At 42.8% G+C, this 25,923-nt stretch overlaps 1 protein-coding gene across 1 annotated transcript in view; it reads left to right on the top strand.

The window, feature by feature from the left end:
- LOC306794818 (rho GTPase-activating protein 44-like) overlaps positions 1-21,516 on the top strand; it is a gene marked incomplete at its 5' end in the record, with an annotated part of 63,190 nt that extends 41,674 nt beyond the window's left edge. The window contains 11 exons of the mRNA XM_079293039.1: positions 549-630; positions 741-821; positions 3,517-3,630; positions 5,587-5,678; positions 5,788-5,968; positions 9,964-9,981; positions 13,124-13,315; positions 14,064-14,561; positions 15,469-15,572; positions 16,815-17,198; positions 20,958-21,516. Of these exons, the coding sequence (XP_079149165.1) occupies positions 549-630; positions 741-821; positions 3,517-3,630; positions 5,587-5,678; positions 5,788-5,968; positions 9,964-9,981; positions 13,124-13,315; positions 14,064-14,561; positions 15,469-15,572; positions 16,815-17,198; positions 20,958-21,115 (1,904 nt within the window). The 3' untranslated portion in view covers positions 21,116-21,516. The remainder of the gene's footprint in view (positions 1-548; positions 631-740; positions 822-3,516; positions 3,631-5,586; positions 5,679-5,787; positions 5,969-9,963; positions 9,982-13,123; positions 13,316-14,063; positions 14,562-15,468; positions 15,573-16,814; positions 17,199-20,957) is intronic.
- Positions 21,517-25,923: the final 4,407 nt, after the last annotated feature.

Raw genomic sequence — 25,923 nt, 5'->3', positions numbered from 1 at the left:
AGCATGTGGACAAAGAGTGAGAGGTCTCTCTAATGATCCCACATTAAACTGGGTTAGTCATGATGGGGGGGGGGGGGGGGGGCTTCGTCTTCCATCAGCATCAATAAGAGGCAGCAGGATTTTGATTTGTAAATGTAACAAACTAGAGCTGCATCTACCGTAGTTTCAACATAATTATCTGATTTAATGTGTTTATTTAGCAGACTACAGGCCTGTGCACACACACACACACACACACACACACACACACACACACACAGACAGAAGCTGTCTAATAGTGAGGGATGCCCTGACGTTCTTGTTTGTCATCCGTCCCACGCACTCCCCGGGGGAAATGAACGCGGCATCCAGAGAAGACGAAGAAGACGAGTCAGCCGTCGCTTTCCTCCTCAGCACTAAAAAAAAAATCACATTCGTTCTGATCAAATAGCAGCAATGACTAAATATAGTGACGAGTCTGAGACACTATAAGCTCATGCAGGCACATTATAAATGCATTGTTGTTTGCTCAAAACATACATGCATCTCATTATTTTCGTTCTCTCCAGGAGCTTTGAAGTCCTACCTGCGGGAGCTCCCCGAGCCGCTGATGTCATACGAGCTCTACAACGACTGGATCCAGGCCTCCAAGTCCGTATCGCTTCAATTCACCACGATGTCGTCAGATCAGTGATGATGATGATGCGTTGAACTTCTTTAATGTTCAACCTCTGTGTTTTTCTTTCTCTGTCGTCCTGCAGCATTCAAGATCAAGACAAGAGACTGCAGGCTCTCCTGAACGCCTGTGAGAAACTCCCCACGGCCAACAACAACAACTTTAAGTGAGTCACTCTTTCCGCGTTTCCGTCCTTGTTGTCGTTGTTGGAAGTCAGGCGACTGAAATGATTCGTCAGACTTCAGATAAAAACTAAATTCATCACAGCACAAAGCTGTCTAGTTCTTGGGTTTGTTAAGCAGGACTGATGCCATGCATTGTGGGTGAATTAAGACATTTTTTAAATTAAAAAAACATGTCTGACTGAGATAATGTCTGGAACAATTGCAGCTGAAAGAACATTTTTACTGTAACAAGACAGATTCATTAAAGTAGCATAAAATGAGATGGTTTGTCTTCTAAACTCTTCATCAGTCAGACTCTAGTTGGATTCCAAATGACGACTGATGATGTTCTCACTTCATCAGGTTTCTGCGCTCCATAAAAACCTCAAATTTCTCGCTCCATAACATTGTTCATGGATTATGAGCCTACTTCTCTCTTGATTTATTGCTGTTACGGTCAGTTGTTCTGGACCCATGCGCAGACACCGGGACAACAGGGGAGGTGAAATAAAAGGTTTTATTTAGTTTGTTCGTGGAGCCGGTGGAACATGCAGATAGGAAGGTGAGGCGGTGTGAGTGGTGGCGACGTGGCACAGGAATCTTGGAGCACAAGAAAAACAAGTTAGTTGCAGATCGGGAAAACAAAGCGAACTAACTGGTGAGACGAGATAAACCTCAGCGGGGCTGTAGCTACCACATAGCTGAAGAAACAATCTGCCGATGAGACTGAAGGAAGCTGGGGTATTTGAGTTGTCTGTGATGATGGTCTGATTGTTGGCAGGTGTGGAGATGAGCCCAGGTGCCGGATGATTGAAGCCGTGCCCATGCCATACACACACACACACACACTGACAGAGAGAACAGAGGGGAGACACCGACACGAGCTGAGGTCACAGCGGAGCCGTGACAATTACCTCAGCAAACATTGTAAACATGAGTTTATGGTCTCAATCTCGAGTTTCAAGTCTTCTTCAATACAGCGTGATGTTCATTTAGTACATTATGGTCCATTTAGAGTCAAACAGACCATAAAGCAGGGGATGCTTTAGGGCGGGGCCACACAGTGATTGACAGGTCTCTAACAGAGATGTATACGGCGTCTCTACGTCACTCCTCCTCAGTCCAAATATGGTCACTTCGTGTTCACTGGTTGCAAAAAACTAAGATGGCGACGGCCAAAAACCAAGATGGTGAGAGAAGGAGGACTTAAGGCTGAGGTGCTGCTGGATTTGCTGCTGGATCAGGGCGAGCCATGTATATTCGCCGAAGGGCATATCTCATGATCAAAAGCTGCGGCGAGGAGGAAGAGGAAGAGAGAAACGTGACGGGAGGGAAATTGTAGGAGCAGAGATGCTGCAGCTCTTGTCAGTGTCGACATCGAATCGCACAAATAGGGCGTATTTTTAGACGGTCGTCCTACTGAGAAGACCTGTCAGACCTGTCCAGATGATCGCCGCCTGATGTTCATTCAACAGTTCAGCTCAGGATGAGTCATTCAGCTCAGCAGCTCCCACAGAAACACACTGGACCATTGTTGTCTCTCAGAAAACCCACGAAGAGAAGGAACAGGGAGAATAGTTTGAAGTAATAACACAAACAAAGTACCTTATTTAATCATAAAGAGGGTGGGAAACCTTGGATATTGTTCTGTTATTTCCCACGTTTCTCACTTTACACGTCTCATTTCACTACTACTGAAAACATGACAGGGAATTAGATCTGTGGGAATGTGGCTTTATATTTAGCCCAGTATCAACGGCTGCCAGACAGCGAGTCATTACCTAAGCTGCTGAATTCATGCATTCCCAGAAATGTTAAGCCTTTTGCACTGATGCACATTTAGTTTAGTACATCACAGCTGTCCAGTGAAAACTATGCAGTAGGAGTGTGCGGATCTATAAGATAATATCAATGCTACAGATACCTACGTCTCGTTTTGAAGTCTGATTCTAGCATCAATAGAATCGATACAGAAAAGGCCTCAGTCTTTCTCTTCTACACTCATTTATATTTCATCAAAGAGCAGAGCTGTTCAAACAACAGCCTGTACTCTCAGGATGAGAGGAGAGAGGAGCATCGCTTGGAGCATTTTCACTGCTGTGAATCATGACTGATGGTAGTTTGTGCTTTTGTTTAGTTTTTTGCACAAAAGAAAAGTTTGAAAACAGTCATCTTTTTATTATGTTTATTTGCCTTTAAAAACCGTCCTGTAATTTTAACACGCGTGTGATAAACAGTTGATTAACAGTTGAAAAGCAACATGAAAGAACAGAAGCCGCTTTTATGAATATAACATATCGATATCGACATCAACAATTGTGTTGTTTTAATACATTTTGCAGAGTCATCCACCCCTTCTATTGTCAATCCAAATGCGGTGATTTTGTATTTTTCAGATAAACTTGACTTGAGTTCAATAAACCATTAAAAAAACATGTTTGATTTGCAGGAAAAATTCATTCTCACAAAGCGGAAAACCGAGCTGTTTTTTTGCAGCGTGAGAGAAGTTGCTGTTTTAAACATACATGGTTTTCACAGGACAGCAACAACATTGTACCTTTTTCATTTATACAATCAAATCACAAATAAATCATGTTTTTCCTCTTCCTACAAAAGTTTAATTATTTCTAATAACTTGCTTTGACAAAAGCTAAATACATTTTATTTTCACCTATTTTTCTGTTTCTGTATTTTCAGGTATTTGATTAAATTCCTCTCCAAACTGACCGAAGACCAGGATGTGAACAAGATGACGCCTGGAAACATCGCTATTGTCCTCGGACCGAATCTGCTGTGGATGCACGATGAAGGGTGAGACAGCAGAGATTCAGAGTCACAGTAGTTAACTGACTTTTATAGAACAACATTAACAATATAAAGTACAACTTCAAGTGTGACATCAGACTGCACATTTGATTATTTTTCGAGGGACTCATTTTCAAAATCTATGCATTCTTTATTGTAGAGTCTTCTGTTATAAAAGTTATGTTTTAATTTCTACGACTGCTTAAATCGTTTAAGATCGACAAGATTATAATTCGATTTAACCTCTTAAAGTCCAAGTTTCCTCTCTTAATTCCCCCTTAAAGGTCACATATCCTGCTCAATTTCAGGTTCATGCTTGACATTTGGGGTTTCTACTAGAACATGTTTACATGCTTTAATGTTCAAAAAACACATACAATGTATCACATTGTCGATCTGAATATACATGTATTCCCCCTCTGTCTGAAACTCTCCGTTTTGGCGCCTGTCTCTTTAAGAGCCCAGTCTGCTCTGATTGGCTTGTGAGAAAAATGATGTGCATCTTTGCAGAGATAGTTCTTAAGTTATTAGTGGAGATACTCAGATGGGGACGATATATTCCAATGAACCTGCATGTGACAGAGGAAGGGGAGACGAATCTGATTGGTTTGTTGAATCACAGAAATCTGACTGGGTTGTCTTATTTCATAGTTTGTGGGTTGGTAGACATTAGCACTTCATAATAAGTCCCCTTTAAACTCGCTCTAAAGTTGTAAACAATCATCCATTATCTTCCAATTATAGTATCAGAAGCTGCCTCAGTGTATAATCCTCTCTTCTCAAATTTAAAACCACTGCTCATTAAATCAGATCTCAGGCCTGTTGAACTCTAGTAATACTGAACTTGGGAAAACTGCCTTCCACAACATTGCATCTTATAAATAGAAATAATTACAGAGGATTTCAAAATTTGAATAACTAATCCCACTTTTAAACATTTAAATCTGTTTAGTGATTCTGGGATTGTCTCTGATGAGCTTTAGTTTGTCTCGTTATATTTGTGTTTCTTTCTCTCTTCTGTACTCTCGAATGAGATGGCCTGATTAAATAAATGTTATATATCATAAGTATCATGATATATTGTCTTGACCGACATTCACACAAAGTGGAATATTTACATCCAAGACCCCATGTTGTTGTTTTTATGGCTGCACCATTCAATGACATTAAATTATTCTAAATGTCTTTGTGCATCATTTTACACATTTGCTCTACATCCAACCTGTCATATTTGGTATCTTTTGAAACTGTGGGATGTCCACTAGAATGTAAAATTAATCATGTTACACAGTAGGAGCTCGTACTAATTTCTGTGAGGATTATGGCTCATGTGAGGGGGAAATAAAATGCAGGTTTTGTGGTGTCATGGATGAACCTCAGTGTTTCCTTTGTTCAGTCTACCAGTTAGATTTCACTTTATATGGTGATTTCATATGTGAATAATCTAGTTTTTCATGTTTGGTATCAGTGGCGGGCTGTGTGTTTTATACCTGGGCCTTCAGTGCTGTCCTACTACAGTTGAACCACCTCCTAATAACCTCACAGCTACGGGTTGTGCAACACATGCAGAAAGAAACGCCGTATAGAAGACAGAAGGACTCCGTATCCACGGGGCTTCTCAGTGGAGAATCTGAATATCTGCTAATATTCATCATGCTGCTTAGAGCTCAAAGTGCTAATAACAAAAATGGCCAATAGGCACAACATTGATCATGAAGTTCATTCATGAAGATGATGAGTAAGCAGTTTGGAAAGGGTGAAGGACACCTCCCTTACATCTCTGTGTAAAACTCACAAACTTTTTATTCCTCTCTAACTTTTAATTAGTATTTTAACAGCCGGTTCTCCTTTTTAAGGCTTCTGCAATATCATCAAGATGTGCTAATCTCCTGAGTGTGATTCCTTATACGGTGCTCTACGTCCCACCATAAATAAAAAATATCTCCTCTCTGTCTGCTGCAGCAACATCACAGAGATGATGACCACAGTTTCGCTGCAGATCGTCGGCATCATCGAGCCCATCATCCAGCACGCCGACTGGTTCTTCCCCGGAGGTGAGGAGGGATGACACAAGAGGAAATATATTTTTTTTTTGGAAGGAGGATTGAGTTCTCCAGAAAATGAAAACACTGAATTGTTTCTGCGTCTCGTTCCTTTCTTTAGAAATCGAGTTCAACGTCATGGGGAACTACGGCAGCCCGGTCCACACCAACCACAACTCCAACTACAGCTCGATGCCGTCACCGGACATGGAGCTGATGGAGCGGAAGCAGAACGACCAGAGTCGGCGGCCGCTCAGCGTCGCCACAGACAACATGATGCTGGAGTTCTACAAGAAGGACGGGTACGAGCCCTCTCTCTCTACTGGGTTTACATTCTACACATTTAGCTGCCGTATTTAGGGTTGTATAGAAGTATATGAGAAACTGACTCTACTTCTCTCTTGATTTATTACCTCAGAAAACATTGTGAACATGAGTTTATGGTCTCAATCTCTAGTTTCAAGTCTTCTTCAATACAGCATGATGTTCATTTCGTACATTATGGTCCATTTAGAGTCAAACAGACCCTAAAGTAGGGGATGCTTTAGGGCGGGGCTACACGGTGATTGACAGGTCTTTACCAGAGACTTATACGGTGTCTCTACGTCACTCCTCCTCAGTCCAGATATGGTCACGTCCAGTGGCGGCTGGTCAATAGAGGGCCATGGGGCATGGCCCCACCATGAGCCACACAAAAAAAAATTTAAAAAAATTATAATAATCATAAATTATACAAATACGGGTCAAATTCGGGTCTATGAAGCAGTTTAGCCAATTGCTGATTCAAGATATAAATGAGTGACATACAATTTAGCCAATCAGCACCCTCAAATAGATTCAGCTTGGGGCAGAACGATCAGGCTCCCCTCGCTGCGCGTTCTCGTCAGGAGAAGTCTCTACAGGCGCCCGCGCCAGCGCGAGCACTCCTCCTCCAAGACCCGTTTGAGAGGAGAACTTTGAGGAGATTCTGCAGCCAAAGAGCTGATATCAGATCAGCCTGACCTCACAATCAGACAGCAGACTCGCGGGAAAGGGAAGCAGTACATGCGGAGCTTCTGTATAGCTGTACACCAGACAGGTTTGGCTAGCTGGATGACGTCATGCTAATCATTTATTTAGCTTTTTAAAACAACGGGGACGGATCCAGCACGGACAGTTACGGGAGTGAGGGATGAGGAGGTAAGGAAACATGAGAACACCAGGGTAGGGAGTGAGGGATGAGGAGGTAAGGAAACATGAGAACACCAGGGTAGGGAGTGAGGGATGAGGAGGTAAGGAAACATGAGAACACCAGGGCACACATGAGAACTCTGTCAAGCTACATATTAGGCAAAGTGAACATCTTTTCTTCTACATAGCTGTCCTCAGTCTCATCTGCTTAACTTGGTCATGGAGGCATCAACATGTAATAGATATGTTAAATTAACAGTGAAAACTCATCATAGCTTAATTTAACATCAGTATTCATAATTACACTTCATGTTTACTTCTCCTGATCTTTACCTCCTATAACAAGGTCCATAGGGGCATCTCAATAAATGTTATATTATATTATATAAGTATTATTTACTGATTGTTTTCGTGTTGGAATACATGTTAAATATTTAACTGCCAAGTAATAATGCGTGTTTGATACTTACATTTTTTTTGCATTAAATCATACTGGGATGTTTGCTGAAATTGATAGGATGGCCCGACCTAGAACATTTTGCACCAGCCGCCACTGGTCACGTCCTGTTCACTGGTTGCAAAAAGCCAAGATGACGACGCAGAACTCCAGGCTTCAAAACATCCACAAACCAATGAGTGACAACACGACGACTACGTTCACTTCTTATATACAGTCCATGTTCATTACAGTACTTATAGAGCTTACAGTTGATCAACATGGGACCTTATTTACGGAAGAAATATGATTGTAATTGTCTTGTGATTTTTAGAGACCCACCGGAATTTTGCAATTGAGGCTTTCAGGGGGTCTAAAGTGTCAATCAAGGCATCAGACCCCACTGGGACCCCCCGTATTTCTGACAAGTTAGCTTTAAATATTGTTTCCTAGACAAGGACACTTCGAGGCTCATAAAGTTTCCACATGACTGCCTTTTTGACAGCGTCGGACATGTGAAGTAAGAGTGAGATGAATTCCCCCTTTGATTGCACAAGTTCCATGTGAGAGGTGACCTCATGCTCAGTTTCACCATGAGGTGGATAAGAAAGGGATACTGTATCAGTCTTTATCTGCAGCCCAGTGAGAGGGGTAAGAAAGTGAGGAAAGAGAAAGATGACATTTAGTCTGTGAAATGAGGAATCAGGGCAAACCTCAAGCTGTGGAGGAGGATTAGCTGAAACCCAGTCAGAGGCTTTCTTTCTCTTTTCTCTGTCTGTCTCCGTGTCTCTTCCTTTTATGCTTTAATACACCCGTGGTCTTATAAGGCCCTGCGGCTAGACTAAGCCTTGCAGCCCGGAGACCACAAGTAGCCCAGCTAATTAAACCTGGACCCAGCGTGTGTGTGTGTGTGTGTGTGTGTGTGTGTGTGTGTGTGTGTGTGTGTGTGTGTGTGTGTGTGTGTGTGTGTGTGTGTGTGTGTGTGTGTGTGTGTGTGTGTGTGTGTGTGTGTGTGTTAGATCTGATCAATAGAGCTCGGCTTTCAATAGAAACACAGAACCAGCAGGCTCAGCACAGTGAGGCTCCCTTTGAATTACAGGTTTTTATGTACAAAAGATTTTAGATTTCGCTCAGTGCATGATTGTAAAGTTGGATTTTAAATTTCTACTTAGTGCTCACATCCCTTTTAAAAAAGTTAATTGACGTTCAGACACTAAAATGTGCACCTCCGGGGGATCTTTGTGCCTTCATGTGAGGAATAAAAATGATAATAATTTCCCATCATTCTCTGTACCGAGCAGGACCAGTTGAAGGACACACACTGCACTTAGCTTCTACATTAATCTGGCCAGTGAGAACTATTTATAGCTATAATCTCCAGACATACAAAGTACATAGTGTGATACTTTATCTTTAGAGAGAAATGGTTCGGCAGCATCTTTGGTGCACTAACAAATTAGGTAATTAGATTATGACTTTCAACCTTCAGCGCTCTCTGGGCCCAAAAACATGGAAGCAAGTGGAAGATTGTTCACTTTCTTTCTCTGCGTGCAGCGATGACGGTGATGATTGCATTTACTTGAATAGACATTTATTTATGGAAGAAAGAAAATAAATCCACCGGCCGTGATTGGTTGTTCCTTGTCACATGTGGTGCACACTATACTAATTAATCAAAAGAGATATACTGTGTTAAATAGTGACATTTAGATCGTAGGTCTTTATGCTAAGCTAAGCTAACAGACTGCTGGATTTAAAGCTTCATATTTACTGGACAGAGTGGTATTAATCTCAAAAAAGCTCCCTCAGACTTCCATGTTTTTGGATTGAGGATGCACATTAGGCTCCTCCTCTAGCTTTCCTGGCATATAATGATAAATATTAGTTTTGATAAAATGATACTCTTTGAGACTTTTCTAAAACTCTAACCAAATGGATTAAATCATTCTTTTGTTATGATTGTGTCTAGGAAAAAATCTCCTGTAGGTCCAGTCTGCATCACTTATATTCGGACTGTGGCCACAACACCAAAATCAATACACAGCGCTATTGTTTTTGTTTTTTATCCCAGTTCATCTTAAAGGTGTTACATGGGTTGAGGTTGAGTTCTTTCACAAACTATGGACTTGGCTTTGTGGAATTATCTCGCTGAAATGAGAGAGGGTCTTCCCCAAACTGTTGCCGCCAAGTTGGAAACTCATTGTCTAAAAACATCCTTTCGATGTCCTTTCATTCAAACCATGAAGAAAAGCCAAAGACCACAAACTACATGCAAGAAGGGTGTCCACATACATTTGGCCACACTATTATAGTTGTACCACTGCATAGGCAGAAAAAAAGACAAAAAGACAACTCTCACAATCTTCTTTAATTTTCAGGGGGATTTTCTTGTATCCATTAGGGAAACTTTGACCTAATTAGTGCTAAAAGGAACTGTAATTTTCTCTCTGGGTTTTGAGACGAGGCTGAAGCGCTTCAGGGAGAGAAGACTCCCCCAACCCCCCCCCCCCCACCCCCCTCCCAAGGATAGCCTCCCCATTTCGCTCCTCCATCTTGGCTCTCGTCTTAACAAAGTTCATCCTGCCAAAGTTCCTCTGCTGCTGTTAATGAGTCAGATCGGGGTGGGGCTCTGTCCTCCATGATCCTTACTCTCTGTCCTCGTTGTGCTTGTCTCTGTCTTTAACTCCGCAGCATGAGGAAGATACAAAGGTACAGTATAGATCCTCCCCACCACACCCTCCTCATCCTCTCATCGGTCTATTCATCGTCTGTCCGTCTCAGTTGCACGTTGACAGGAAGTGTCGGCCGTTTGTCGTTTATGTGTGTTTAACGCTTCCAGTCAGGTCTGTCTGAAGTGACACACTTGGACTCCTGCAGTTCAATGCCTCCAACAGAGAAGGGTGACAAATGAGGGGGGGGACATGGACAAAGCAGGCCTTTCTTTCTGTGTTTCCATAAGTAGCATCTTTTCAGGCACTGAATGAACTTGTTCATTCTGTGAGTACAATAGCCTCTTGTTGTTTAGCCTTAGCTATAGTTAAAATAGTTCCTGTCTTGTCCTGGAAGCAAGGGGAAACAGCCTGGCTCTGTCCAAAAGTAAGAAAATCTGCTCCACTAAAGTTCAACAGAGGGGTGACGTCATTTTGTAGGCCAACAGGAAGTGAGCATCACACTGGTTCTCTTGACAAAAATCCAATGGGATTATTCCATTGGATTGTAGATTATTGCATAAATGAATCTCTGTAGCAAATGAACGTTTATTATACTTACAGGCTTTAAAGCAGCTCCACCACGGTCACATGACTTCACGTTAGTCGATAAAGGAACTCCACCACGGTCACGTGACTTCACGTTAGTCTATAAAGGAACTCCACCACGGTCACGTGACTTCACGTTAGTCGATAAAGGAACTCCACCACGGTCACGTGACTTCACGTTAGTCTATAAAGGAACTCCACCAAGGTCACGTGACTTCACGTTAGTCGATAAAGGAACTCCACCACGGTCACGTGACTTCACGTTAGTCTGTAAAGGAACTCCACCTTGGTCACGTGACTTCACGTTAGGCTATGAAGGAACTCCACCACGGTCACGTGACTTCACGTTAGTCGATAAAGGAACTCCACCACGGTCACGTGACTTCACGTTAGTCTGTAAAGGAACTCCACCACGGTCACGTGACTTCACGTTAGTCGATAAAGGAACTCCATCACGGTCACGTGACTTCACGTTAGTCGATAAAGGAACTCCACCACGGTCACATGACTTCACGTTAGTCTACAAAGGAACTCCACCACGGTCACGTGACTTCACGTTAGTCTATAAAGGAACTCCACCACGGTCACGTGACTTCACGTTAGTCGATAAAGGAACTCCGCCACGTAACTTCACGTTAGGCTATGAAGGAACTCCACCACGGTCATGTGACTTCACGTTAGTCTATAAAGGAACTCCACCACGGTCACGTGACTTCATGTTAGTCTATAAAGGAACTCCACCACGGTCACGTAACTTCACGTTAGGCTATGAAGGAACTCCACCACGGTCACGTGACTTCACGTTAGTCTATAAAGGAACTCCACCATGGTCACGTAACTTCACGTTAGGCTATGAAGGAACTCCACCACGGTCACGTGACTTCACGTTTGTCTATAAAGGAACTCCACCACGGTCACGTGACTTCACGTTAGTCTATAAAGGAACTCCACCACGGTCACGTAACTTCACGTTAGGCTATGAAGGAACTCCACCACGGTCACGTGACTTCACGTTAGTCGATAAAGGAACTCCACCACGGTCACGTGACTTCACGTTAGTCTGTAAAGGAACTCCACCACGGTCACGTGACTTCACGTTTGTCTATAAAGGAACTCCACCACGGTCACGTGACTTCACGTTAGTCTATAAAGGAACTCCACCACGGTCACGTAACTTCACGTTAGGCTATGAAGGAACTCCACCACGGTCACGTGACTTCACGTTTGTCTATAAAGGAACTCCACCACGGTCACGTAACTTCACGTTAGGCTATGCAGGAACTCCACCACGGTCACGTGACTTCACGTTTGTCTATAAAGGAACTCCACCACGGTCACATGACTTCACGTTTGTCTATAAAGGAACTCCACCACGGTCACGTGACTTCACGTTTGTCTATAAAGGAACTCCACCACGGTCACATGACTTCACGTTTGTCTATAAAGGAACTCCACCACGGTCACGTAACTTCACGTTAGGCTATGAAGGAACTCCACCACGGTCACATGACTTCACGTTTGTCTATAAAGGAACTCCACCACGGTCACGTGACTTCACGTTAGTCGATAAAGGAACTCCACCACGGTCACGTGACTTCACTTCTCCACCACGTAAATGAGACGTTTAGCCGTCTCATTTACACTCTTTTTAAGACAAGTAAAAGCTTCTTATTTCACCAGAGGGACATTTACTGACCTATTTTATATCAGAGAACAAAACTTTAAAATATTTTCAGCTGGTGTTAACCACAGATCTTATTTTAGACATCTAACCAAAAACACATTGAGAAAACACATTGACGTTGAAATGAGGGAACAGGAAGTGAAGTGAAGAACTCATTTTCTAGGACTCCAGGACTCCTGCAGCTCTCTATGATCCTGTTTTTTGTCAACAAGGGAGCGCTCCCACTTTTGTTTGTATTGTACTGTATATATTTCCAGATGTGGGAATGTGTAGGTCGACGTCTGCTGCTTGTGATCAACGTGCACCTATATTTTAGCAAATATCTGATCAGTTTTATGACATAAAGTTCAGCGTTAATGGCCGCCAGAGGTGGAAGAAACATTAATTGTTTTAGTTTATTACATTCCCCCTGTTTCCAGCCTTTATGCTAAGCTAACTGGCTGCTAGCTTCATTTTGAATGGACAGACATGAGAGTGGTGTCAATCTTCTCATCAAACTCTTGACTAGTAGACCAGAGTCTTCATTTTGTTAATTTCATCCAAACTGCTCTTGTGTTACAGTTATCAAAATATTTAACATCTCACCTTCCTCATGCATCGTCATCTTTGCAGGAGATTGCCATTGAAAAAGGAACTTAATTACACATTTAATCCGGACAGTGTGTAGGTGGAATGTTGTTCTCTGTTGCTGCATGCTCAGGATCATAAATACACCCATACAGGTCCGTGTGGGTGGAGCAGAGTGACTCAGAGGCAGGGTCAGGCGTCTTTCAATGATGGTTCAGATGAAGCTTGTCCCGTCCTAGCAGTCCTGATGACCCCACCTGAACTACGCACACACACACACACACACACACACACACACGCCCTCCCGTGATTTGATTGGCTGTGCATCTCTGTCCCACTGCAGCATGGGTGTCAGGGTGATGGACACTACTTGGGTGTCGTGCAGGGGCTCGTCTTCCACGCGTAAAACCTCTTCCACGCCACCGAGCGTGCACCCCCCCGTCCCGCCCACTGATGCTCTCGTCCCCGAGCAGCCTGGGGATTTCTCTGCCTCCCCCTCCCCCACCCCTCCTCCCACTAACAGCGACCGAGCCAGGTAAGGCTGTCGTGCCCCCCCAGTCCCCCCTCTTGTTTCACCACCACCTCACATACCTGCTGCCCCCCCCCCCCCCCGGCCGCGTGTGCTGCTGCGCCCTGCAACTGACACCACAACAGCGCCGTCTGCTCCACGTTTGTCTTTCTGTTTCCCCCCACGAAACGCTCACCAATCACCTGCGTGTCTCCCCTCTGATGAAGCATGACATGTCGAACCTTGTGGCTGCTCTTTAAGTTTCTGTTGTTTTGTCGTTTATTTTTCTCATCCTTGAATTTGTATAGCAGCCATGTGTGCAGATTTATTCCTGTATTTTATGTGAAGATTTTTACGAAACAACTTGTGGAGGTAGTTGATACACATGTTCAGGAGTTCATTGCTGCATGTGCATGAATTATTTATCTCTTTTGTTTTTTTGTTGTCATTAGCCCAAGCATCATTAACAGCATAACAGTCCATTGTCGCAAGGCCCTGCAATGGATGAGGTGACTTTTCTGTTTGATTTCCTTTCTGTGATTTGAAACCCATAGAGCACCTCTTCTTTATTTCCTCTGTGCTGTGTCCCTCCCCCCCCCCCCCCCCCCCCGGAGCCCTCACTTCTCCCTCCTGACACAATAATTAATATTCCTCTCAAACTTAAACTGATAAATCGATACATCCCACTGCTCTTAACCTCCTAGATATGAATGAATTCCTCCACTTTACCTCCAGCTCTATCCCCCAGGAAACATTGACATGTTTGTCATTGCAGCTCGGATGATGCATCCTCCAATTGGTCGGACTCCTGTTACGCCTACCCCTCCCCTGAGGAGGAGGGGCCACCTCCCCCTTACCCTTCTTCCTCCTCCTCTTCCTCCTCTTCGTCTTGCTCCTCCTACTCGCTCCCTCACCACCATTTCCACACCCGAGCACCTCCGGGTATGCGTCCCGTCGCCCCCAACCCCGAGTCCATGCCCCCCGGCCCGTCCCCTCCCCCACTCCCCCACTCCCTCTGCCCGTCCCCTCAGCCGCTTGACGTCAACTCCAACCCCAAACCCAGTTCCTTGCACCTGCCCAAACAGGCCTCCCTGTCTGACGCTTCGCATGCGGCCCCGCCCGAAACGAATGGCTCCACCCTTTACATCAAACCCCCGCTCGTTCTCACTCGCCACGACCTGTTCCTGGGCTCCCCCAAACCCCCCAACACCCCCCTATCTGCTCCCCCTCCATGGGCCGCCTGTAGCCGGGAGAGAGGAGCCAAGCTGACTAGGTAAATACCAGAACGCTGCCAAACTCGCCCGTATACTCCCAACACAACTCGCACACAGAAAGGAGAGACGAGAGGGATGGGTGAGGGGAAAAGGGGGATGGGTGAGATTAAGATAACCCCCCCCCCCCCCCCGCACACACCCTCTACTGTTCTTTCTTCTTATTTATTGTGTATTCGTCAATCATGGAAACCAATTCTCTTTAAGAACGCCATCATCAGATCCATCTGTGTGGTCACTATAATTGCCGTGAATACGATCCATAACTTTCCACGTTGCCAGGATATTTCAGGAGGCGGTTGCCAGGCAACAAAGAAATTCAAAGCTTTCAGTGCATGGCATTATTTAAAAAAAAATAGAAAAAAAAGCAGTGGGCGTTAATGAGTCATACCAGTGGGCGCAACATCAGACCTTGAGAATGAACAGAAACAACACGATGTGTATGGAGTTAATGTCTTTGTTATGTTTGATATTGAGCCCCAAAAGATGCTCGTGTGCTTCACCCCCCCGCCCCCCCCCCCCCGTCTTTATATCCAACCATCAACCATCCATTCATGCCTCATCTGCAGAGCGACGGTCGGAGTATGAACTGGTTATGTTTCATTGGCATTCTGGCTGCGCTGCGCCGTAAAAAGTCAAATCCATTAAGCCATTTGGGTTTATTTGGGATTTTTGAACTGCTTTCTGCTGCACGGCATTACAGACTTCATGTTCGCCTGCAAACAGTGGTCACTGTGGCAATTTGACACGGAACTATGGGTGCTCTCTTTTTTTATTATTATTTGCCAAGAGATTTATGGTAACACGGTTGACATGTTATTAAAGAGAAGAGAGATGCATGAGGCAGCTTGTCATTCCTGTGTGTGTGTGTGTGCGTGTGTGTGCGTGTGTGTGTCTGTGTGTCTTCAGTACTCGAAAGAACAAGGAGTTGTCTCCAGTGATCGGACAGAAGGGACTCCAGGGGTTGACTTCTTGTGGACAGTCTGACCACAGCCCTCACACCCTGAGAAGAGGTAACGAGGCAACGAGACGCCTTCGCATCAGTCTGAACATGTCAAAGTTACAGAAAATTATTTTAAAAGCCCCAGAAACATGCACATCGATTTGTAAATATGCTACCAATCAAACATGAAGTTTTAATCTTGGTTTATTGCGGTCCTTGGCTTTCGCAAGCACTGTAATAAGCTCGTGCAATCATTTTATTCGGCCTGAATGTAATGATTGGACGAGCTCCCTGTCTGACTGCCTGCCCGAATAATGCTCGTGCACTCAACGCTTGTCACCTCAGTCTTCCTCAAGCTACTATCCTCATAGCGAGCTACTTTCATTGGAAAAGAGTTGGGTTTTTCGGTTCGATTTTTAAAATCAAGTGTACTCTTGCTTTTTTTCAAGATTATCAACCCGAGCTTTAAAACTTGTGTAGGTAACATTGGTGAAACCAGCAAGATTTCACTTTTTTGGGGAAATTATCCAACCTAAATATCCAGCCCAGAGTTGACGACTTTTTTCCAATAAAAGTAGCAGCACCAGCTCCGAAAGTGGCTAAATCTAGCAAGTCGGCAGCTCGTCACGTCAAGGCTCTCTACAAAACCACGCCCCCAAAATTATCATAATGAACGTGAACAACGAACGTGGCTATTGTTAGCACTTAAATCATTATTTTGCATTCATGTTAACTATTTGAATATCACACAAAATATGAGCAAAATGGAGTTAAGAAAGTGCCATTTTATTCTCTGTTCGGGCACAATTATATATTCTAATTAATGACAAAAGTATATGTAATTGAGGATCTGCAGAGTTGATTAGTGAGAAGTGGAGGCGAGCGTCCCTCTCTTTCATAATGATCATTAAACGGGAGAGTTTACTCTTCACGGTTAGAGTTACTCAGCCTGTGAAAACAGCTGCCTGATGTCTGAGAATGTTTAAATAATAGTAATCTCACGTTGGGCTACTTGTTTTTAAAAGAAAACAGGGAAGGTCATGAAAGACAATGGAAGACATTATTGGAGTTGAAAGATCTCGGCAGGTTGACTCGTACTAAGAACTAAAACATTTAAGAATGTATCTGTCTCTTACAAGCATCCGAACTTAACCAATGTATAATAGAAGCACTGGATTATTAAGATACAGAGACAAACTGTCATCCATCACCCAAATATGTTTTTAAATCTTCTAAATTGCTCTGCAAGTGTAAAACATTACTGCAGTTCTTACAATATTCATATATTTCTTTCTTTCTGGTCTCTTTGCAGCGAAGAAGCTGGCCCCGATCCCCCCCAAAGTCCCGTACTGCCAGTCGGGAGCCATGTCCGACCAGTCGACAGGTCAGCCATCTCCGGTCAGCCTGTCGCCCACTCCTCCCAGCACCCCGTCCCCGTACAGCTTCAGCTACCCGCAGGGATACGCCACCATCAGCTCCCCGGGGCAGATCCAGATGGCCACGGCCCCGTCCCTCTCCTCTCCGCCCTCGCTGGCTGGGACTCTCACCAAGGCCAGGCCGACCCCCAAGCCGCCCCGGACGAGGCCCAGCTTACCTCCCCCTCAACCCCCCAGCACGCCTGGCACCAGTCCCCAGCCTCTGGACCATTCGACAGGCCTCATGGACGGTTTGTCTCCCGGGGAGAGCATGTCCACAGGTGAGGTGTATGAAACCGATCACAACGCATCACTGCATGTCGAAATATACATTTCAATTTGTGCTTTTACTTTATTAGATTTACACATGAAGTTGTTTGCTTTTTACTCCTCTGGATTTATCTGAACACATTAATTACTACAATAATAATATTGTATTTTGCATAAATATTATGGCATCAGTGCAACCAGTCAACCAGCTATCACAAGATAACTGTAACAGACTCTTAATACTTAGTTACCAGAAACTTTTAGTAACAAATACATTCATAGTTTTTTGATAGATTTCCACCCAGCAGTGTACGAATATTTACATGTCAAGGTAACAAAATGTTGTTCTCTAGACACCACCGCTGGTTGGAAAAGAGCACATTTACAGAATGTTAATAACTGTGATGCTCAATAAAACGTCAGATTGAGATGCGGGTGGCCTCCAGATATTTATTCAACAAAGATTAAAGAGGCAATTTACCCCAAAATCCTCTCACCTGGAGAGCTTTGTTATTCATTTTCGATTGTTTTGGTGTCAGTTACCTCGTTTCGTACATGTCTGCTTTTCTCCAATGTAATGGAAACGTATGGCCATCAGCTTGTGGTTTTCATCTAATTTTCCCCTCTTGTCGACGTCTCTTATTGTCTCACTTGCAGCGGTATGAGCCGAGAGGTTCAGTGTGATTCTATGTGTGAGAGGGACTTTTAGGGTAAGCAGGAGTTCCTGTACTAAAGCCTCCCAACCCCTCCCCATCCCTCCAACCCCTCCAGACATTTGACCTCTTCTCATTATGTGTATACCAACACACAGCGGCTGTTTTCAGTCCAGCTTTAAACCGTTCTGTCGGCCTTTGCATGGCGGCTGAGACTGATGCATGGCTTCCATGGGCTGAACAGACCTGGGGGGGGGGGACCCCAATAACGTCCAACCTTCTCTGCCCTTAGGATTCCCACCCATAATGCCCTGCTCCAGCTGGCTTTGACAGTCACTGCCCCTCCTCCTCTCACCCCATACCCCCCCCCCCCTCACACTCCACAGTGTTGTGCCCACCGCTGCTCCTCAGTCAGCACACTTCCTGTCTGTGCAGTTGTTCATCACACAAAAATGCATTAAACTGGGGTCAATGTGTTAGTTTATACATCAGTATAACTAACTACATTGATCGTGGTTTTGGGGGGTTTTGACAGTGTTTACTGAGGTGTCAGTTGTAAGCAATAGGGATGCACGATATACACATTTGTTTTTTACCAATTTCCAACAAATTCCTTGCATCCAACACTGATGATGATGATTAACGCACTCCACGGATTTCACACATAAAACATCTGTAGGACAGATTAATAACAGATTAATGCCTCTTAGATGTTTAAAGTAGCAATCCTTAAGATATCATTCCGGGTGTATTGAGAGTTTCTGTTTGAGTTGAACAGTCTGAAGTCTTGGGCTGACAAAAGAGTTTGGTGCATAGTTTTGTTGGGAACGTAGAGGAGCGTGTTTGGGTTATCAGCATCTAAGAAACTGAATTCTTGACATCAACAGAATTATTAATGTATGTAACAATTATTAATGATTATTAATAACAACGGGGCACCACCCTGCGAACAGGGACCAATAACCAAACGATAAAACTAAGTCTCATAATTAGTAGTCACTCATAATGTCAATAGTCTGCGTATGACTATACATTCAGAGTGAAAGTGAAGGTTTAAGTTCGAGCACAGGCTACTACATCCAGTTTTATTACACACATATGCACGAGTAATCACAGACGACTGCTCTTTAAAGTATAACAGAGTTTATTAAATCAAAATAGTAAACGATCAAATCAAGTAATATTGCATCCAACAGTGTCTACTACCTAAAGTCAACAGAATAAAATGTGGTAAGGAGATATATATATGTGTGTGTGTGAATCTAAGTGTGTGAAACGAGGGGGTGTAACCTATACCATCAGTGATGAAAAGAGGGGGTGTAACCTATTCCATCAGTGATGAAAAGAGGAGGGGACAATCTAGAACTACAAACTAGAACTACAAACCAAGATGGCGGACAAAATGGCTGAGAGATGGATGCGTGTGACCACGTGTGCCGGTGCCGCATGTGGGTAGGGACAACTGATTGCGAGGGGTTCCCCCAGGCTCATAGGCTCTAACTATGTGTGTGCAGGTTAAGAGGGAGAGAGAGAAAAAGAGAAAGAAAGAAATCAACTCTGCTGCGATGTCGTAAATGAGAGTGAGAACAGCTGGTCTTATCCTGCAGAAGTCTGCCGTCGTCGTTCTGAACTGACGGCAGCTTATGCACGATCCTACACCTCACTCACAGAGCCGATTTAAGGAAAATAGAGTAAAACAAAATGAAATGAAAATAATCCCCAAACAAAACAGACCTTTATCACTGCGGTGAGATGAGCGTATTGCTTTCTTATCACCCCGAAACTCGGTCGGCGAGACGAGGGTCCGGCCACTGTAGTTTCAGTCTTTAAAGTGACAGTACACAAACTCTACATTCACTAGCAGCGACGGATCTAATGCAAACAGTTACAGCAGGAAATACACAATATAACGGGACTCCGTGGTCCGCGATGGTTGCGCAATAAAACGGTATAACACGACAGTGACTTAACACAACAAGATACGGGAATAACAACACATCAACGAATCGGCTATATGACGCTAATGCTACGCTAAGCTATGCCCAGATACCATGAATCTTATTTTGAGAAGCTTCGTGAAAGGGGTCAGTTTCCGTGGAGGAATCTTTCATTCCTCCAGGGATGAGGGCTGGTGTCGGCGTGGCTTCGGAGCTGGCGCGGACTCGGTCTCCTCGCTGCAGGGAGGGAGAGTTTGTGGTTCAACTTCGGCTGAGGCACGTTGTCGGTTCGTACCTCCCGGTTGTCCTTCTACCGGTGGTGTGCGCACAAAAGGCGGAGAACGGATCACGGAAGTTATTCGTTCTCGCGGGATAGGGTCCTTAAACTCAGAATAAAACACAGTCTGTTTCGACCAGCGAATGGCACGTGCGACCTGAGTTGAGGGTTGATGAGGCCGCGGCTCCTCGTGAGCCTTCTTGTAGCCAGCGTGGTGCTGGAGGAAGAGGCTGTGGGTCTTCTTGTCCCAGGACGAAGTCCAGAGGGAAGAGGGCGAATCTCGCTGCGCTCAGGCTTATGAACCTGGTCTCACAAACAGTGGGGGGCCCTTTCTTGGCCAATGAGGTACCAGCCTCAGGTTTTGGCCGGAGCTGGGGGTGTGGTCATTCTAGGTGGAGTCTCTGGCAGATCTCAGGTCAGCCGTTTGTTGAGAGGTAGGAAAAACATGGCTGCTCCTGTTTGGAAAACGCATGTGAGGGACTCAGCCAGCCAGGAGGTGTCACCAGACCCCAACGGTTTCATTTTTTTTGAGTGTATACAATGGAGAAAAACTGTAATACAGCATTTTGTTTCTGGGAATGTCGCCACACCCAGGTCATTATACTGCAAATATATATATTGCTATACTTTCATTAATGGGCCAATCAATTGTGTCCACATACTTTTGGCCATAAAGTGTATCAGATTTGACGATTTATTAATACTGCCGACTACAATAAGCTGTCTTGTATATCGTACACCCCTATTTTACTTTATTTATTCCTTGTGATGACCCGCCTGCTGTGTGTAACACCATCCAGCATCGATGAAACCACATCTGGAATCATCTGTTTCACTCTACTTTTTTCACCCAAATCAACAGTATTTTTTATTTCACTCATCCCTGTCTGTGTTTCTTGCCAGATTGTCTCTGTAACTTGGACATCCCAGTCATCAACGTGGACCTGGACGGTATCTTTGACTTGCCCCACATCTCCCCCTTCAGGAACTCATTGGCACTGTTTGAGTCGACCAGCAGCAGAGCGGAGCCGGAGGAAGAGTCTGAGAGCACAGTGCTATGACGCCACTGAGAAGCCCCCATCCCCCATCCAGAGGGGTCCACTTGTAAGAAAATAACAAAAAAAAACACGTCCCAAAAGAACTCTCATGAGGGAGCTCTGACACTTAATTTGTCATTTTATGTCTGCTATTTTTAATTTAATTGAATGTTTCTTTTTGCCTGATTTGACTCACTTGCAATATTGCCTTTAACGTCACACATGAGGCTGGAATCAGGCTGCTGGGAGGATTGAGTGCTCTTTGCTGCTGGTGCTTCCCATGAGTGAATTTAAAAAAAAGGAAGAACAACACAGATCTGTACATCCGTCCTGCCAACACTTCTGTTTATCTCCCATCTCTCGTTCCTCCTCGGTTCCTCAGCGGTATCAGTTTGAAATGCATCGCTCCGGTGTGTGGCGGCAACAACCCCCTAAATTCCCGTCCCACTGTGAGTGTGCCAGTACGTCGTTTTGGAAAGTGTGTGCGTGTGTGTGTGTGTGTGTGTTTGTATGTGTTTGGTAATTGTACTACATGATGTTGCACTGTTGGTGTTCGTAAAACAGGAATACATGTTTTTCGAGATATAGGAGAATAACTACCAGGTTGAACGCCCAATCACACTTTCCTCTGTATTTACATAAATCAGGATACAAATCACTGAATATTTATTGTTTATATTGTACATTTTTAGGATATATGATACATTTATCATTTTAAATCAGATCATATTTTGTATCTACAGGAGAGCTGTAAAGACACCATTTCCTCCAGATATATATATATATATATACATACATATATATACATATATATATATATATATACATATATATACATATATATATACATATATATATATACATATATATATACATATATATATATATATACATATATATACATATATATATATATATACATATATATATATATATATATACATATATATATATATATATATATATATATATATATATATGTGTACAAAATTAAAGGGGCGGGGTGGTTGAGAATACCAAAGGAAAAATTAAACACTCCATGTGACTACACGTTATTCTTTTTTGTTTCATGGGATTTTTCATTTTTCCACATCGAGTAGTTTCCGTTTTAAAAGGTGGAGCTGAATCCAGAGAGAGACTATGATGCCTGGAGTGCGCCACCAGAACATTTGCTCAAATTAATCTTAATTATTATTGATTGTCCAGCTTGTTGTGTACTGGCAGGAGTCTGGCCAATCAGAGCTCCTGCTGCTGCTCTGTGGGTTGGACTTTGGTTAAAGGTTCCCTGTGGAGTTTTCTTGTAAATAATCAAAAGTTATGTTTACATTCAGTGTTCATTCAGAGCAAAAAGTGGTAAAAGTGCTAATGGTCAAAAACTCCACAGGATGCATTTAATGTTTAAGTGTCACTGCTTACAATTAAAAGAGAGCCGTCCTCAAGCAATCACGACATGGAAATATAAAATGTTCAGGCAAGAAACAAATATACATTATAACTACATGTCAAATTTAAGATTCATTTTTAGAATAATTTTTATTTAAATTTATTTTTAATTTGATTATTCATTCAACACTTTATCACCTTTTAAAGTTGATTAGTTGTTTGCAAAAAATTTCTTATTTACTCATCAAGCTGTTACCGACAATATGAGGATTTGTTTGGAGTCTTTCTGTTTGTGTCACATGATAAGTCCGGTATTCTCTCTCTTTTTAGCTCCGTTTTTGGTCTCCACCACCTAATAAGAGGATTATCCGTCTCTTTAGCTGCTAAATTCTCCACGATGTTCACCCGCTAGTCTCTAACTGTGTCAGTCTGCTGTTGGCTGCTGAGCAGGTAGAAACAGTGAAGTTTTTCCATGTACAATTACAAAAGCGGCAAAACTGAACTCTGGTGGCACACTTCAGGCTCCGTTTGTGACGTTCTGTTACAAACATCTGGAGAACCATCCTTGATGAGTCCTCGTTCAGCTGAGCGAGGCTCAAGTCCTGCCCTGAGGTAAAATAGCATCCCATCATATCATAACAAAGAACTGAAAACAGTCACACTCACAGAAAAAAATGTGCTATTTCTATCAACAACAACAACAAAAAAAGCCTCGGTGGCAAAACAAGCACACCTTTCTTTCTGACATTGCAGTTTCAGTTTCTGCCGCCTCCCCATTACAGTTCATAGGAACCCCGTGTGATGATGCTGATACTTTTAGTCTATATAATTGAACCAGAGGCAAGTGCAAAGATATGTGTATATGTGTTTATTTTGATGAGAGTATTTATACAGATATATTTCTGAATACTTTTTACTAGGTCTGAAGAGTTGTGATTGTGAATCTCATCTGAGGATTTAAAAAAACATTGAAATACGGGACCAGAATTCCCCTGCTGTCGCATCGAAACCTTTTTCCGGAATCAAGAGGTTTAAGAGAAAATCAATGAAACTGGAGGAGCAAGGTTTGCATACGACAGTGGCGGTTTTGTTATTTGCCTTGTGGTGGGTTTTGTTGAGACCTGTCCAGATTTGGAAGACTTCATTTGGTCCTGAGAACATCCGCTACACATGGCCTCAGAGTCACTGTGCTGCTCTGCCATCCTCCTTTCTTTAAAGTGCGATATTATTCACAGGACTTTTGTAAATAGCAGAGCCTCTGTACATATGTGTTCTGTATATAGCGGCAGGGGAGAAATCTAAATATATATATATATATATATATATATGAAAACGCTGTATTGAAAAATATAAATGCCGATGAACATTATATAATATAATGTTGCTGGTTGTAGCACAATATTGCCACATTCACACGAAATAACATCAAGTAAAATGTAGATTTTATAATCAAAAACAGCTGATCGTGCTCGTTGCAGATTTAACCTCTTGAACCCTGATTTTAGCTCTACAGGTACAAAAAAATATTCACAGAGTTTATTAAAGTTACTTTTTTATTCTTTATTTAGCTTATTCCAACACGTCGCTGCAGCTACGTGATGCTACATTACATTTAATAGAAAATACAAGATGTCCTGTGCGTTTATATATTTACAAAATTAAAAGTTGGGATCTTGTTAATAATTTTAAATGATTTTCTGTTTGTTTGCAGAATGTTTGTCCACCTGCAGCTGTAATGATGGAACAATCACATGATCCAGCCGGGTTTAAGAGGTTGAAAGAGACCAGTCACAAAGATCTACACGGTTATTCTGCCCCACATTAAAATATGATAGATGTTATTATAAACAACGTTCAGAGAAATTATAGGACGTTTTCTAAATTAAGGGCTGCAACTAACGATTAGTTTCATTATCAATTAATGTGCTGATTATTTTCTTAATCGTTTGGTCGATAGCCCAAAACCATTTAACAATTAACAATAACAATAACTCAAAATTATCAGAAGTTTCTTATCATTTTCTATCAATCAAATAATAATCTACTAAAAATCCCGGCTCTACTACAATTCACACCAATTATTCAATCAGATCCTCCAGCTGAGTTCAAATCACGACATGAAGCTATCACCGGTATTTATTATTTTAATATTTAAAGAAAAACTTCTGTGCTGAGGTGAATGGTGTGTCCTGTCTTTGTCTGGATATCTGTGTTACAATGTGCTGCTCTTCGTTTTTGTACTAAAGGGTTTCGGATTAAGGATTGTACAGAATCCATCAAACACAACTTTATTAACAATAAGCCTGTCGAGCAGAGACAGTTTCCAGTGTTACAGCTTTTGCTAGCATGCCCTTTGAGCACTGAAATACGAAGGCCTTTTTTTCTGACACGAATAGGTGGAATGTATCGGTGATAGATGATGTTCACCTCGTAGGTCGTGATGAAGGCGGTTGGGTGTTGTGGACATAGTTTCAAGTAAAGGAGGGTGGTGGGGTATCTGATAAAAGGTGCTGTGACCAATTTTGGGGAGGGAGGTTGGGGGTTGTTTGATTCGACATTGTCCTGTGTGAAACTCAGCAGCATGCTTTTTTTAACCATGCCTATGAAATATGTCTCATCTTTGGTCCTATATAAATGTGCTTGTATTTATTTTTTATAAGTGAACAGATCGACCTTTATAAAAGAGGAATAATTCCGTGCTGCCCTCGAACCATTTCTTAAGTCAAACTCTCCATCGACCGTTTGTTTGAAACAATCATGATTTTCACCATTTTTCTTCTGTGTTCCATTAAAACGGTACGTTTTCACCCTATTTATCTATAGCAAATATAAAAAGCACATCTGGCTCAGAAGAGAGGCCACTGTCAGGAAGTCAATCAGCTAACACGTTGGGAGAGAAGACTGCTTTAAAGGACTAAAATGTGACTTTACACTGAAATCATACTGCAAGCAAGAACAAAAAAATCATGCTGAGCAGGTTTGTTTTTACTCGTACAGTTTGTAGATTACACTGTGGTGCATGCAGCCATTGCAATCCAATCATCCTTTTTTTTTGCTTAAAGTAATGGGGGCCAAAATAAAAAAGGGAACATGTAAGTGATCATGGAATCTTTTTAGACTTTAAAGTTCTTTGTGTCAAACTGTTGTGACGCTGTGGACTCTTTAAATGTTTGGAGTGAAGAGGAAATGCCTTTTTCTTGGACGCGCTATCTCCCGGTCACCAAGTGGAACACAGTGTAAAGTAAGATAGAAATAAATTAACCTCATCCGAATGTTGAAACTATTAAAACATGTTTTTTATATTTGTTGGATTTTCTGTGCTTTTGTTGTAAATGTGGTGTTCAATATTATTTCACTCAAACAAGTTTTACATTAAAACATCTATTTGGAAGAGAAAGAAGCATTTTGAACAACAATAAAAAAGAAAATGGAGAAAAGTGCGACAGTAT

This window comes from Melanostigma gelatinosum, assembly GCF_949748355.1.
Source record: "Melanostigma gelatinosum genome assembly, chromosome: 21".
In the NCBI taxonomy this organism is placed as follows: domain Eukaryota; kingdom Metazoa; phylum Chordata; class Actinopteri; order Perciformes; family Zoarcidae; genus Melanostigma; species Melanostigma gelatinosum.
The sequence above is the reverse complement of the archived record's forward strand: the minus strand, read 5'-3'. Positions and strand labels throughout refer to the sequence as shown.